Source organism: Apodemus sylvaticus, chromosome 5, assembly GCF_947179515.1.
Source record: "Apodemus sylvaticus chromosome 5, mApoSyl1.1, whole genome shotgun sequence".
Taxonomy (NCBI): domain Eukaryota; kingdom Metazoa; phylum Chordata; class Mammalia; order Rodentia; family Muridae; genus Apodemus; species Apodemus sylvaticus.
The window spans coordinates 34,607,079-34,624,771 of record NC_067476.1 but is presented as its reverse complement, the minus strand read 5'-3'; the positions used below and the strand labels follow the sequence as shown (position 1 = coordinate 34,624,771).

The 17,693-nt window shown below is 34.0% G+C and overlaps 1 protein-coding gene across 1 annotated transcript in view; it reads right to left on the bottom strand.

The window, feature by feature from the left end:
- Positions 1-17,693, bottom strand: part of Galnt13 (polypeptide N-acetylgalactosaminyltransferase 13) — a 604,615-nt gene that overhangs the window by 401,655 nt on the left and 185,267 nt on the right. The window contains exon 2 of the mRNA XM_052182494.1: positions 10,288-10,456. Within this exon, the coding sequence (XP_052038454.1) occupies positions 10,288-10,456 (169 nt within the window). The remainder of the gene's footprint in view (positions 1-10,287; positions 10,457-17,693) is intronic.

Genomic DNA, 17,693 nt, shown 5'->3' with positions numbered 1-17,693 from the left:
GAGGTATATTTTGTTTTACATGGTGATTAATAAGGAGACTCAGACTAAGTCAACATGTAGAGAATATAAGAATATGGAGTGCTCAACACTATATGAGGCATCAAAATCATATGCCTCTCACTCAAATGCTGAGGTATCATTGCAGAAGATGTATGAAGGTCATAAGAAAATGTGTAGTTTGGATATAAAAGGACCTCTCTACACATGAGCTCACAGCAGTTATGACTGTAGGCATAATACCTACCTAAAATCACACTAACCACAACACCAGCATGGATGGTAAATTGGTGCTGGAAGTCTTCACCTAGCTGAGGAGTTGCGATTGATGCCAACTGGAGTAGGGAGAGTGTTTTCTCCATGGAAGTAGCCACTATTGTAGTATATGTAGAATATGCTATCCCTATTCTAAAAGTGACTTCACTCAACACATAAGGTAGCATCACTGAGTGGGCTTGCTAGGTTTTATATAAGAGCACCTGATCTGGTAGGAGAAAGTAGTAAGGAACAGGAAAGAAGTTGGTGGATAGAAACTGAAGAATGGACTTGATAAAATACATTATATGCACCTATTAAATCTTCAAATGATAATTCACCCACATGCAAATAACAAAGGAGTGGCCAGAGAATTTGAGGGGAAAACTAGGGCATTGTAATGTCTTAAAATCAAAGAGAAAATTTTGTTTCAAATTGCAGATAGCAACTGACAGGAAAATTAGTGTGTGTCAAGAAATATGAGGAATAGTAATTGACTATTACATATAGCAACATAGCTGTCAATCATTCCTACACATGAATGTAGGAACCATTAGTGACCTTTGACAAAAGAATTTAACTGATCTTGTGATAATAAAACTCAACAGAAGTGTAATTAAATAACATGGAAAATAAGAGTCTAGCCATCTATTTCATGAACAGTTTTAGAGAAAAAAATAGACAGACCCATGAATAATATCAAATGATTTATACTTTAACCAGAAAAAAATACCATGAGCATACACTGGAATAACAAGAAGAAACAAAAAGAATTGACACTTTACATAAAGTAGCCCAGTGGTGGTGGAAGGATCAGTTTAGGCAGCTTAGGAGATGTTATATAGAGCATCAGAGGGCTGTGATTAAAAACATGGACAAGTATCTGTACCAATAATGTAGATGGTAGAAAATAGCAACGTGAATTAAAGTAATGGATAGATGCTGTGGTGAAATCAGTTAGAGGTTTTTGTTGTTGTGTTTTGGTTTTATTTTAATGGCTTACATTTTTATCAATGAAGACTGGGAGTGGGGATTGACAGTGTAAGTTGAGACAACATGAAATTATGAACTGGTAATATACATAGTGGAGAGAAGTTTAGAAAAGAAAGTATAGAGTGATAGTGACAGAATTAAGGCCTACATAGAGCTATAATGACAAATTCAAATTCAGTTTCTACAGCAGCATCACTGTGACTGGTTCCCAAATCCTACACCCTGTGAATGTCATCCCCAGTGTACACATTCATTCTATTTTGTTAATCTCATTTCTTACTCCAAGGAAGGAAAGGGGTAGGAATGTGAGTATTGTATGGCAGATGTCCCATATTGTTCAAGAGAAAATCCATAACTGATTTTTTAATGAAACCTTTAGTAATATAAAACTCAACTTTGACTTTTCCTCGTTTGCATTACGTGGTATTCTATGGTGGATGAAGGTTCATACTCAAAACTGACCTTAGAGCAGGTTTTTATCCTCAGAGAATGTATTTTATAATATATAAAAGAAGCACAATAAAACATAACATACACTTCAAGAGGTGCATATTGAAAATTACCTGAGACTATGATAAAGCTGAATAATGAACACATTCATTATATGTGTATTCATGCATCCAAGATACAATTCAATAAATATTGACTCCTAACTACTTTTGGCATGTTCATCTAAGTTAATTCATGTGTATATGTTTTTTTTCTTAATAAGAGCCCGGGAATTTTTCCCATATTTTCTATTTAATGTGTACAACCTAATTGAAGACAAGACAATGTGCAACTGAATTTTAAATTTCTCATAAAATAAGGTGGCAGAGAGTACTGAATGTGTATTTTTAAAATCAGAAGTTTATATATAGATTTTTTTAATGTGTTTCTGGTATAAACGGCATGTTATTTCATATAGAGTAATGATTAAAGTGCTATATTGCTCTGGAGCTTTGCTATAGTTATTTGAAGATAGAACACCATCTCATATAATACTGTGAGGATCTTCTTATTCCATAATAGTGAAGTTGTCTCACATATATCCACATGAATCATGCTAAGCAAAGCACAAACAAACTCAGGTAATAGAAAGAAGTTCTTATTTCAAGAGAAAAGTGAGACTCTATCAATGCACTGCATTAACATATGATACATACATTTGTATTACTATATTTGATCATAAAATTATGACCACTATGTATGTTTTCCTGCTTTAAAGTTGGAGATAAAAATATATAAATAAAATCTGAATTATTTTCAATGTGCTATATTGCATCCAATTTGAAAAACAATAATAAAATAGTAAAAGGTGACACTCAAAGCCTAAATAAAAACTTTCTCATATACATATCAATTACCACTCAGATGTTTACAGATTTCTGCAGGGAAAAATGTTATGCTTCTGAGAAAACTAATTATAATATACAATGAGAATTTCAAGACATATGTCAATGTCTCCCAGGTCAATAAAACTACATCTTAGTATCACAACTTAAATTATTTAACTATGAAATATAATTCTTCTATAGCAGAATGGAAACGTAAGTTGGCATTAGATCAACCCAAACTTCCCCAAAGACATTGTCATATGCACAGAAAATATCTGTCAACAGCAGACTAGAAAAAGGAAGAAAGAGTTTCTGAAATCAAATATTTCTTCAAGATTTTTCAAATCTTATCAGAACTAAACATTTATCTGTTTTATTCTATTAATGGAATCTACAAATGGTATTTATGAAACCATCTTTAGCTTTTAAATTATATATTTCTATGAGTAAAAAATATACAAATTCTAACTACAGTGAACCAGTTAAGGACCAAGTGGAAACAAAAACCTCAAAATAATTTAAAATGGTATATTGTACAATTATTCTGACATAATATTCATAAATGTGACACTGGGTTTGTAAAAGAGAAAAAGAAAATGAGAACATTAATTGGATTTCTGATCTATTTTACATATCTTTTCTTAACTTGGAAGGACTGTAATTTTCATACCACTAGTAAAGATGCCAAAGTCACTAAGAAAATAGTTTCTAAAGTAATTTGATCTATTCCATGTCCCTATGAGCAGAATTATTGTTCCATCACAGTAAATATAGATTGTACTTGAGTTTCTCTCATGATTCATATTTATGCTTACAAAACCAGACAGACAAACCACTATGTCTCTACTCCCTCAAACATGAAGCTGTAAAAGTTATAGTTTATAATCAGGAAGGAAGTACATATCTTTGATACAGCACTTTGAAGGCAAAAGCTTAACCTTGATGAAGAATAATTCTCCACATCTTTGCTTTCATTGTCTATAGTGCTCCCTCAAGTCCCTATAGTCCCTATAGTCCCCCCTCAAATGTGGGGGCACCGTGAGTCTGTTTTTAAACATTTATATGACCATGTCATTGTTATCATTACTATTTGACTTATTTGAGCAGCCAAACTGTTCATATTTCAGCATAAGTACAACACATATTATTGTAGTAGATGATTTTATCCTCTGGCTCATCAAATATTTTTGCCCCCATTTCCCTATTCTCTGAGCCTCATGTTTTAGGAGATATAGTTAGATTTATGAACTGTGACTAGACACCCTAAGATCAATTGTTCTTTGCATTTTAACTAGTTTTGTATTTCTGTAATTGTCACAGTCTGTGGTCAAAAACTTGGATGAAGGCTAAAAATTATACTTGTTTGTAGTTATAGCGGTAAGTATTTATAGTGCAAGTTATAGATTTTATTAGTTTAGGAAAGTGGTATCAATATATTCTCCTCTAAGAAATGTGTCATCACTAGTCATGGGTAGTAGCTGGCTAGGTTTACAGTATCAGGCATGATTTTCATATTGTTGAGTGGGACACAAATTCAATTAGACAGCAGTTGGATAACACCAAGGTTTTAGAGTCACAGTGGCACTTTTAGGAATCCTAGTGATTGTTGTGAGTTATGGGCATCACAGATGTTGCTTGGCTTTATTTTCAGCTTGTGTAGAACCTTCTGGTACCATAAAAGCTAATACTCAGGAATGAGGTTTTAGGTCTAATCCAGCTAAGATTTTCCAGGCCTGTATTGAAAGTATGAAGTATCATTGGTAGCAGGGACTTGCCTTCAATTTCTGAGATACAACCATAAAAACGATAGTAGCCTACATAGTTTGAGAAGTCTCTTGAACCATTTGACAAAAAGGGATTTATAAACTCAACAAAATCTTAATAAAAGCCTGCACAACATCGTTCACAGAAATTGATTGATATCCTAAAAATCATGTGGGTCCACAGAAGAATTAAGATATCCAAAACAATAACTAACAAAATGAACAAACAAACAAACAAACAATAAGCAATAAATTGTGAAATTATAAAACAAAGAAAAGGGAGGGGATGTTATAGGCGTGGGAGATTATAACTGATATTTTTAATGAGGGAATTTAATGTAAGACAAAAAAGGATTCGGTAATATTTAGTTTACAAAGTTTATCTTGGATTTGTATCTATTTTGTTGTTCAAATTGGTTTTTTCCCTCCTTGAATGAGAGGTATACTATACCATCACATTTGAAATGTATGTACTTTGTGTTTTTATGAGGTCCCATCTGTCAATTCTTGATCTTAGAGCATAAGCTATTGGTGTTCTGTTCAGGAACTTTTCCCCTGTGCCCATGTCCTCAAGGGTCTTCCCCAGTTTCTTTGCTATTAGTTTCAGTGTGTCTGGTTTTATGTGGAGGTCCTGGATCCACTTGGAGTTGAGCTTAGTATATTATGGGGGGGGGGGAATCTGGGAAAGGGAAAATCATTTGGAATGTAAACAAAGAATATAGAAAATAAAAAATTAAAATTAAAAATAAAAATAAAAAAGGATTGTGTGCACTATGTTTAGGTGAATGAAGAGGAACAATGAATTTTACCTAAGCTACTTTAATGTCACATATGCTCCGGTAAAACTTATCTTGGTCATAGTGTTGAATCTTTGGAGATAGCATTCTAACCTCTCTTTAAATTCACAACTATTTAACTGTGATTGAAGAACACAAGAGATGGTTTTATGTTTCATATGGTTTATAATAGTTATTAGAACATTACCAGCAAGTCAAAACTGGCTTATGAGGGGAGACAGTGGAACAGTAGTTAAGTGTAAGTATGATGACAAAGCATGCTCCATGACAACATTGGTACTAAAATGTGTTCCCACTACATACATAAGTAGATTGATACTTCTACTTCATTTGAAAGAATGCTTATAGGGCAATAGAATTACTATCACCAAGGTAATACATGGAGAGAGGTGAGCAAGGAGAAAGCAAGGGTGAGCTTATACAGTGAGTAATGAAATTAATTCCACACATGAGCACATATGCCAAAGCATTAGAGAACTCATTACTATTGTCACAGAAAAAAACCCACCAGCATATGAGAGTTACAGTAATTCTCAAATTAAAAAGAAAAGATGTGGAAGAGAGATCAAAAATCCAATTAATATTCTCATTTTCTTTTTTCCTTTGTGCAGTTACTGCCACATTTATCATATTTTAATTGATGGGAAAGGCAATCTATATGAATAGACAGGCACTCCTGAAATTGAGCACGCAAAAATATATACTATGACTTATTTTCATTTTAGGTAGTAAGTAAACTCTATCCTTTGAGAACAACTTACTCAAAATCTGTATGCAATGGGTCTTTTCCAGTTAATGCTAGACTGCTAGAGACTGTTTTCTATTTTTCACCTTGCAAGAGTGCATATATAAGAAGTCATTTGATCTAGGATATAAATAATTGAAATAAATTCCCTATTTCCTGTTTTTTCCCATGAATTATATTTAAATGCCAGCTACATTACAACCTTCAAATAGCTCAATGCCAGTACTTGTGAGTGCTGTTAATTTCTGCATTCAAGGAAATGCAAAGAGGTTTGCCATTTTATTTCAATTGCTTGCAGCTTTTAAAATATTCACTCAGTAATAACTGTTAACTTCTTACTCCAAAATAATTACAAAGTATAGAAAAAGAAGTGGATAGCTTAAAGGTTTTCTTCAATCCAATCCAATAGCCAGAGGCCATAAAAGAATTGCAAAGAATAATAGAGACTAGAAAATATTTTACATATGTATATCATTAAGAACTTAAGGGAACTGTATTCATCAGTGTTTCCAATTATGTGTGCTCATAAAATATCATAATTAGATTTTACACAAATAATTTTGTCATTGCTCAACAGACCCAGTCTTAATATTTAGTTTTCCTGAAGGCTAACTATACCAGTTAAACAACATGCTTTGCTGATTGGCTGAGTGACTGATAAGTTGGTCCAAGCAGTGAAAGGAATCTGTGCCTTAGAAGAATAATGAGTTGCTAAGTAGCAGAAGTGAGGCATGGAGTCAGGTTTTAAAACTGCATGATTTGGCTGCATGCTTAAAGAACAATTTTCTCTCTGTTCACTTGGCAAATTTTGTGCATTGTAGAATGGAACTCTGTTCCCAGAACACTGATTACCTTCAGAGTCAGATTGATTCTTCTACTTCCAGAGAACCCAGTGACACATGTAACATTGGACTCTGAATTGACTTAGTCCAATGTCTCATTCTTATGCAAGAAAAAGCCAAACACTTATGTAAAAATAATGAAATAGTTGTTTAATATACATAAAACATTTGGTCATTCTATGCATTATTAAATATATGGCCTAACATAGCTTCAAGGTATATGCACCTTGCTCAAACAAGCTGCTTATTAAAGAGACTTTCCTTCTCTAGTGTCTACTCATTCTCATTTCTTTCATGTGTTGTACTTAACAGGGAACTGGTGATCAAAACAATGTACTCAGTATCACTGAACAGGTTTTCATTTTCTCCAAGATTTAACAGAAAAAGTAGATTAAAATGAACAAAATGACCTCTATTTATTTTCTTTTGATTCAAAAGTGTTTATTTACTAAGGTTATGAAATATAGACAATATACATTCACAAATTGTGTCACTATAACTACTTTCAACATCCTAGGTCAGAATTTTAAGATTCTCTCTCTCTCTCTCTCTCTCTCTCTCTCTCTCTCTCTCTCTCTCTCTCTCTCTCTCTCTCTCTGAGTGTGAGTGAATGTGTGTGTGTGTGTATGTGTGTGTATGTGTGTGTGTGTGCATGTGTGTGTGTGTGTGTGTGTGTATGTGTGTGTGTGCGCATGTAGCTGTGTACATGTGTGAGCATATTTGTCTGGAGACAGATATCCATTTCAGATGTCATTTCTTTGCATCTTCCCATTTTGCATTTTGAGAAAGGGTCTCCCACTGCAACTTGGGCCTAGGCTGGTGAGTCTATTGACTTCCATGAATGCACGGCCTCTCTCTACCTTTGGGAACTGCCTATCTTTTTTCACCCAATATTGGGATTGAACATGCTTGGAGCCATTCCTGGCTTATTTAGATGGAATTTCAGCCCTTTTGCTTTAAGTAAAGCACTTTTTTTACTGAGACATCTCCACAATGTCCATCTGTGAATATGTTTTAGATTGGCATTCAAGGTAAACATTATTAGCATTATTTTTAGATAATTTTGACAGCTCATTATAAACAATTTATTGTAATAAAATAGATATATGAAGAAATTTATTGGGTGGTTTATTTCTAAGTAGTAGCTTAAATTCATCACAAACACAATTGAAAGACTTTCAGCCAAATATTTATGTTTATAAATTTTCTGCACATACACAAGTAATAACTTATCATTTTTATGGCTATTAATTTGTTATTAGTATGGGAAATCCAATTTCTATATCCATGCCTTCTCTACTTCCATTCTTCACTTTTGAAGAAATAAAAATGCTCCTTAGTGCTTTAAGCATACCAAAAAAGGAATTTTACAGCTGAAACATTTCTTAATCCTTATGCCTTTATTATGGTATAATTATATAAAAATTGAAATTTGGCTAATGAAATCTAAAACAAATTTTCTAGATAAAATGAATACAAAATTATTTCTTGATTTTTAAAAACAAGTTTGGAACCTAGACTTGTGATTCAGGTTTAATTATTCGCTAGTAGTGGTACATTGAATCACTCAGGAATCCATGTGACCATCCCTGAGAAATTTTATACAGAATGATTTGTCTATGGTCTTCTGAAGATATCTTATCTCTGTTACTGATGACATACATTGTGAAATAAGAAAATATTACAACTGAAATTTATGTACTTCACTAATATCTTATAGGATGTTATTAACTCTTGGGATTTCATATAACCATAACCATGTAAATATAGTACTTTATGTGCTTTTATGATAGATTAAACTCTCCATTGATGCATGTTCAACTTTCCACAATTTAGATATTACCAAATATTCATTACTCTAACATGTTAAATGCATGTTTTGCTGCTGTTTTGTTTGGTATTGTTGCTTGTTCTTTCAATCAACAAACATGTCTCTCTTTCTCTCTTAACAATTATAGATCTGTTACAAAATTCAGTTCGTTTTATGACAGTTAGAAGTAATGATTTTAAAAATTGTAACCAAATGCCTAGTTTTTCAAAATCTAGAATCATGACATTTATACATTTTCCCACCATGCCTTATAATACAAATAAATACATGTAGTACTGTGACACAATAATAAATAATATTTAAAGTGCACAAAATTATTTTGAAAATGATTCACATATGTCTTTAAAATGAAAACATCTAAATACATATAAGCAAATGCAAGCATGTATAATTAAATGTAATATATAAATTTGAAATTTATGATTATTGCATTTAATACTCAATATCAACTTTCTGAGCAACAAAGGCATGCATGACATATGATTACATGTGTCTTTCTTCCTTCTTCAGAGTACTCTGGACACAGTATGCTCCTATGTCCAAGTATGTCTGGAACTGTCTAATTTGATCTATTCTCTTGTCAAACCTGAAATCCTTCTAGTTTGTTCTCCTGTTGATGGAATTACAGGAAATGGTACCACGTTGAAGTTTGATTTTGTTAAAAGACACATTCCAGGCCAAATAGTGTGATATGAGGAGCCATTCACTTATTCCCCAAATAATCTTGTGCTAATCACCAATCCTCCAATCTTAGTAAGGCTTATGTTTTATTCACAGCACTTTCACAAGAGAAAAGAATACACAAATAGAAAATAAAATATCGCTATTATCCCCTATTAATAAAACAGTCTATAATTAGTGAAAACATTACTTCCACTAATAATGTCATTACATAAAGATTATGATTGTGTAGCAAAACAATAAAATAAAATAAAAAAGAACCACTGTCTATTTACAAGGACGTGTGACCTGCCATGTACTTGGAAACGTGACAACTTTCTAAAATCTCTGAATATGTCTTTGTGAATGCTGAGAGTGTTTTACAAAGACTGTGGGGTAGTAAAACCAGCACTAAATATTCTGATTTTTTTTTACATATATTTAAAGTATGGTTACCTATAAGAGCATCTTACAGTCAATCATATACATGATAGAATTTTCAATGTAATTTATTTCAAATTATTAATTCTAAGGGAACATAACTTCTCTTGTTGATAACTGAATAACCAATTAAAATAACAGTATACATTTCTAAAGTCATGATAAATATTTTGCATGGTATGGGGAATTAGATGCAGGGCCTCAACAATACTAGGCCAATGTATTACCATATAGTAATGCAAAATACTATAAATGTGCTCATTAGTAATAACTATTTAGGGTCAAATAAGTATGCAATAAATTGGCTAATTTTGTTCTCTTTCCAAATGAAGTTTGTGATGTATTCTAAGGAGGTTTATATGCAAATAACTTATGAAATATCATGTTTGGTATTCAGAAAGAATCAAAGATGGCCCTATGGATAAAATCCTAATAGGTTTTCAGAATCTTCAATTCCTTTTCTAGTATGTGTTTGGATTATCTGAAAAGAAAATAATTCACATTTCTTAGCATACGTAAATAGAGTCATTTATTACATTTCATAGGCTGACAGAACCAGTTTGATATAAAATTCATATAGTCAGAAGAGAAATTGTGAAACATATAATTTTATAACACACAAGGTTTCGCTGCACAGGCAAACTTACCCTTCTAATCTCACATCCGGCAGACTTCGGTTAAGGGCAATCAAGTCACTGGCCATGAGGTTAAACTGATTGATTTTAAACAATTCTTTCATTTTCTCTTGGTCATCTTTTGGAATGAGCACAGCCTTTCCCATTTCTCCTGGACCTTCTTGGTTTCTTGAAATAACAGCTACAAGAAAAATAGAGGTATAAACACATACATATAATCAAAAGTGTAAGCTCAGATTCTAAATAAAATTCTATTCTGAATTAATGTTTAATGATACAAAACTCTAAACTATCTGTTACAAAGTACATGGTACACAAGGAAACAATGCAATGTTTCAAATATGAACAAAGTAAATATGATCTAATCAGCTACTAATATTTAATAGTGAAACAACATAATGAAATGACACGTGAAGATTTTTATCAAAATTGCCACATACTTAACGGAGACAGGTGAACTTGAAGAATAAGCAAACCAAACTGCCTTTAAAATATATGCCAGGTTTAAATTACCTATGAATCCAATTAAAAGTTGATGTTTCAATACACATTTATAATTAGATATTTACAATAGCAAGAGAGATTGATAATTCTTTGTCAAAGCATTTTAAATGGCTTAAAAGGTGTTTCACAATGGTGAAATATAATTTCAAGTGTTATGATACCTGGGTATTTCATATTTGAAAACTACAAAACTACCACAACTTGACAATTCATTCACAGAACTAAACATTTGAGATACACACAAATACTCTCACCATTTCTTCCAAGAAATAATTATAATAAACTTTTTTACTATTCTAAACTGTGTTTCAATGTGTATATACCTATATATCTAGATATATAGATGCAGATATATAGATAATTTATAAATGGATGGATAGATGATGGATAGACAGACAGACAGATAGATAGATAGATAGATAGATAGATAGATAGATAGATAGATAGATAGATAGATAGAAGGCAAATATAGATATAGATGACAGGGTTGAAACAACCATAAAGCTAGATTTGAGATGATGTTAATGTACCTTTAAGATACTGCTCACCATTGATATTATTATACAAAAATAAATTGAACTCTGACTAGGGAAACAGGAAGCTTAACTGAAGATCTTCATCTCCTGCCTCTCTCTTCCAAATTCAATACTTTAGTCTCATCCCCTGCTTTGTAGCAAATGACTTGTAGCCTCCCACCACCAACACCCATTTTCCAGTGGATTGCTCAGATATCCCCATCCAAATTTGTTTTCCCTGCTCATTTTTATTATATATTTCCTTTATTTCCATTTCAAATGGTATCCCCTTTCCACTTTACCCCTCCAGACCCCCCATCTCATCCCCCTCCCCCTTATCCCTCTTACTCCCCAATTTTCTGGCTTCCATACCCCTATTCTGGGGAATCAAGCCTTCACAGGACCAATGTCTGCTCCTCTCATTGATGTCTGAATTGGTCATCTTCTGCTACATGTGTAGCTGGAGCCATGGGTTCCTCCATACTCATTTTTAATCAAAGATATCAATTCCAACAGGCATTTCCTGGGATACAACAGGCCACTCCAATCAGGGAATCATGTTACCTGCTCACTATACTACACTCTTTAAAAATGTAATCCTCATGTCTCATGCTTAACTCTTAAGAACAACTCAGACTCCCCCAATGTTCATCACCATATCTAGTGAGCCAGGTAGATCTCCTTCACCAGCCTTCCTCCCCACTTACACTGTTACCACAACTGAAACTTCAATGGTCATTCCCTGTGATTATACTAGCAAAATGTGCTAGAAAAGCAAGTAGACTGGACAAGAAAGTAGAAGAGCTTCATGTCTTTCCCTCCTCCTCTCCAAATCCAATAACTCAATTTCACATCCAGATTTTTAGCAGGTTACATATTGTGGCCTCACCTCATTTGGCAGGCCCATTCTCTGGGGACTAAGCCAATACCAGTGGAATACCTTGTTTTCTTTCCACTGTGGACTCCTTGGCCACTCCAAGCCCATCCACATTCCTATATGTCAGCTCTCAACCTAGAAATTTATTTTACTAAAGATCCCTCGTGGGCACATTGTTCAAAATCCCATGCACAGCCACCACATACTCTTGTAAATTATCAAGGGCAACATAAACAAAGAACCCAAAATAGACAGACCAAATATCAGAGCCTAGGATCACAATCTTCCAAAACACAAATGACTAGATGCTTAGAATACGATAACAGCTAGGACAACATGTCCCATAAGTGCACAGCAACCCTATTATAGTATAGACTCTCAGGATCAAAGCATAAAAGTATAAGAAGACAAAGTACTTAAAATAGCCTTTATATTATAATAGAGGTTCTTACGACGAAATGAAAAAATCTCTTAAAATCTATGAAAACACAATCAGTGCAATGAAATTAATAAAATAGCTCAATACTTGAAAGAAGAAATAGAATCAATAAAGAAAACTGAAATTGTGAAAAATCTGGAAATGAAAAATCTAGGAATACAAACATGAATCTCAGAGGCAACCCACACCACCAGAATACAAAACGTAGAAGAAAGAAGCTCAGACATTGGAGACACAACAGAATAAACATACACAGGAAAAAAAGAAAAAGTTACATCTGGAAACATCCTGGAACAAAACTTACAGAAAATCTGGAACACTGTGAAATTCTTATGACTCCATTCCTTCTTATTCCTCTAGGAATAGAGAAATAAGAAAGAAACCCAAGTAGGACGCAAAGAAAATATGTTTTTAAAACATCACAGAAGAAATGTCCCTAACTAATGGAGATACCTATAAAGGAATGAGAAGTATACAGACACAAAATAGATTTTACTGGAAGAGAAAACCCCCTTAGTATATAATAATAAAAACACTAATGATAAGAACAAAGAAAGAACATAAAATCTGCAAGAGGAAATAACCAAGTAACACACAAAAGCAGACCCATTAGACTGACATGTGACTTCTCATTGGTGATGCAGAAACTCAGTAGGGCATGGATCTATCTATCTATCTATCTATCTATCTATCTATCTATCTATCTATCTCTATCTCTATCTCTATCTCCATCTCTATCATCTACATCTATATCTATCTATCTCTGTCTATCTATCTATCTATCTATCTATCTATCTATCTATATCTATATATCTATATATCTATATATCTATATATCTATATATCTATATATCTATATATATCTATATATCTATATATCTATATATCTATATATCTATATATCTATATATCTATATATCTATATATCTATATATCTATATATCTATATATCTACATCTACATCTACATCTACATCTACATCTATCTATATATCTATCTATATCTATATCTATCTATATCTATATCTATATATTAAAGACTCTAACAGATAACAGATACAAGACAACACTACATGACTACTAAAACCAGTAACAATTTCCATAGCCATATATGGGGGGAAAAAGACATTCTGTGATAAATCAAATTTAAGCATTATCTATTGACTAATCCAGCCAAACAGAAAGTCCTAGAAGGAGTGTGTAATTATAAAGAGGTTAACCACATCCAAGAAAACACAAGGAATAAATAATTTCCTGACTAGCAAATCAAAAGAGGCAACACTCTCCCTCCCCCCCTCTCTCTCTCTCTTTCTCTCTCTCTCACACACACACACACTACAATAATATACAGAAGTCAACAAAAAATGCTCATTGATATCTTTCAGAACACTGGTATCAATTCCTCAATTAAAACATATAGATTATCCCCTTCAGTTCCTTCAGTCCTTCCCCTAGCTTGTCCATTGGGGTCCCTGGGCTTAATCTGCCTGTGTGCTGTGAGTATCTGCATCTGTATTAGTCAGGTACTTGTAGACCCTCTCAGGGGACAAGTATACCAGGCTCCTGTCAGCAAGTGCTTCTTGGCAGCAGCAATAGTGTTGATATGGAGGGAACCATGGATCCAGATACATATGTAGCAGAGGATCGCTTTATCTGGCAAAAGTGGAAGGGGAGGCCCTTGGTGCTATGGAGTTTCAATGCTCAGCATAGTGGGATGTTAGAGTGGTGAGGCAGGAGTGAGTGAGTACGTGAGTGGGTAGAGGAGCACCCTCACAGAGGCAAATGGGAGGAGGGATTCAATGAGGAGTTTGTAGAAGGGAAATCAAGAAGGCGAATATCATTTGAAATATAAATGAATAAAAAGATTAATGATTATAATAATCATCATCATCCTATAGACTAACAGAATGGAAGAGAAATCAGAATCCATCCTTCTGCAGCATTCAAGAAACATACTTCAATATCGAGGTTAAACATTAACTTAGAGTAAAAATATGAAAGAATAAATGGACGAAGAATCAAACAAATGGAGCTATTTTAATATCAGGCAAAATAGACTTCAAACCAAAGTTAATCAGAAGAAATAGCTCTCATTGAAGAAAGGAGTCTCCAAGAGACCATTAAAATTTTTAATGTCTATGAACCAAATGAGCATACACTAAAGTTCATAAAAGAAACACCATGATAGCTTAAATCAATTATTAACTCTCACATACTGATAGTGGGAGACTTCCATATGCCACTCATACCAATGACAGGTTATTGAAACAAAAACTAAACAGATAAATACTGGAGCAATGGTATATGCTCTGAACCAAATGAACCTAACAAACATTCAGAACACAAGATGCCACCCAAACACAGCATGTACCTTCATCTTGGCACCACATTTAACTTTCTCTAACATGACAGTTATAGTGTAACACAAAGCAAGTGTCCGTAGAATCATGAAAATTGAAGCAATATCTTTCATCCTGTCTACTGATTAAACTGATTAAACTGGATTTCTTTTTTTCCCTCAAGAGAATGTTTTCAACGATTTTTGGGGAGTTTCACATCATGCATTTTGATCATATGCACTTCTGAGTCTTCTTTCCATGTCCACTCTACCTTCTTTTACAGAAAGAAGAATAAAAAAGAAACCAGTTCTAATTTGTGTTCTTCATGTACTGACTGGAGCATTGTCAAACTCCCTATGGCCACCCCTTAAAGAAAACAAGTGGTTCTCCACTTCCAGTATTGTCAGAAGCCATCAGATGTGAAGAGCTACACATAAGCAACCTTAATCACATTTTAAGCCTTCTTTTCCATTACTTGCGTTCTTTCTTTTTTGGGGGGGTGGGTTGCGAATGAAGCGGGATAAGGGAGAGAGGTTGTTACAAAAGCCCCTGTCTCTTATTCTCAACTGTGAATCTGTAGTCATCAATAAGATTGCAAAAAAAGCTGTCTTGCCTTTTACATCCAGGGGCAACACAAATCATGGATTTCCATATGGTATCTGTTGTCAGCACAGATCTACAACCTCAGTATAGTCTGTGGTAGCAGTGCAAACTATGGATATCAATATAGCCCTAGGCCACAGCACTGACCTCAAACACCATCATCGCCCTCTGTTAGAGTGCAGGCCATTGACAAGGCCTTCAACCACATGAGTATAGGAAGCAGCACAGACAAAAGACATGGCCTTCAGTGAGAACATGGGCCATGGTCATCAGAATGGCCTCCTGAGGCAATATAGGCTGTGGATATTCACATGGCAGTCAGGGGTAACACGGGGCCAAAGCCTGTGGCTTTAGTAGGACCAACCACAGACAAGACATCAACTTGGCTCCCAGGAATCAGGACAGATCTTGTTGTTCAACACAGTCTTAGGCTGCAGCATAAGCCACGCCCATCAACATGACACCCAACTATGACATCAGTATAACCTTTAGACATAGCACAGACCACAGTTGTCCACCTGGCCTCCAGCAAGAACAGGGATCACAGACATAGAGATGGCCTCCAGCATCAACACAGACCGTGGACCTCAGTATTACCAGAGTCTGGGGTAGGCATATTGGGGCATACATATTAGCATGTCCCTTGGCTTTGACAAGGTTCACAGACTGGGCATGGATTTCATACTTGGGCTTTACCATGGCAGAGCAGGAATAGGGAACAGTTTGGTGATGGCATCTCTCATCTATACACCAAACTCAGCAGAACTCCTATGGGTCCTCATCTTTGACCTGGTATGAAATACCTGGAGCCAGGAAGGTCTGGGGAGACTTGATTAGATCTCTGACTCTAGACCACAAGAAGCTATGTGTCATCTTGCATCTGCTCTGTGGTTTGTTTTTTGTTGTTTTCTGATGTTTATTTATTGTAGTTGTTACATATATATGATATATATCATATATCATATATTATGTTATAATATTCTTAGTATATTATATGTAATTATATGCATATAATTATATAAATAAATTTATAAGACTGGAGTTAGACTGTTATAAGCCACCATGTGAGTGCTGGGAATTCAATCATGGTTATAATCTCTTAACCACTGATCTCCTGGCCCTTAAAGGTCGATTTCAACAACAGAAACAACAGAAAGTTTACAAGCTCAATGAAAATCGAATAACTCCCTAATGAAAAAAAATAGATCAAGACAGAAATTGAGGGATAAAGGACTTTCTAAAATAGAATAGATGTTTTTATTTCAAGGAAAATGTTAAATGACTTTCTACGTTTACTTTGGATTCTGAAGTAACAGCATAATCCAGGTACAGAACACTTCACAGATTCTCCTTATGTATTTTTTTTACACATTTTTACTGTAGGCTTATCGATATCAAAATGAATGGATTTTATATGATAAAAATATATCAATCAGAAAAGGGGAAATCATTTGAAATGTAAATTAAAAATATATCGAATAAAAAAATATATCAATTAGAAAAAATATACTATAAAATTTTGGCATAAAATGCTAGCCTGTTCTTTGATAAAGCAAGTCTGGATTAACAGTTTATGGAATATGGTTTCTAGGGAAGAAATGCATCCTTTTACCCTCTTGGGTAATGCATACAGCAAAATAATTTAACATATATATGATATTCTAACAAGAGAAAAGCACACATTTTATATGCATACATGATAATATGCATACTTGATAATATTTAGAAGTGAAAAGGAGATAGAGACAGGGTTGTACTCCTTTCTGTAGATGCTGTGGGTATATTGCAGGACAAAGAGCTTTGATAAGGAAGTCAGTAGTAGAGCAGAGGCTAGGAAACATTGCAAATCTCGGCAAACTTAAGACTTTGAACTAGTGTTGACTTTGGCTTTCTAATTGTTGATACTTGTCTTAGTACAGTGAGGGAACCACAGTCATGACAGGTCATTTGTGACACCTTTTATTAAGTAAAATTTAGGATTAGAGGTCAGAGAGTTCCCCCTGGATGCGTTGTTTATTAAGTGCCTACAGATCGAAATAATCAATTTACCAAATTGGTATATTTTAATATATTACTCTGAACCCCTGCACTCCTTATACCTGTGGCAAAAATCTATTATACTACAAAGAAAAATGTCCTGGT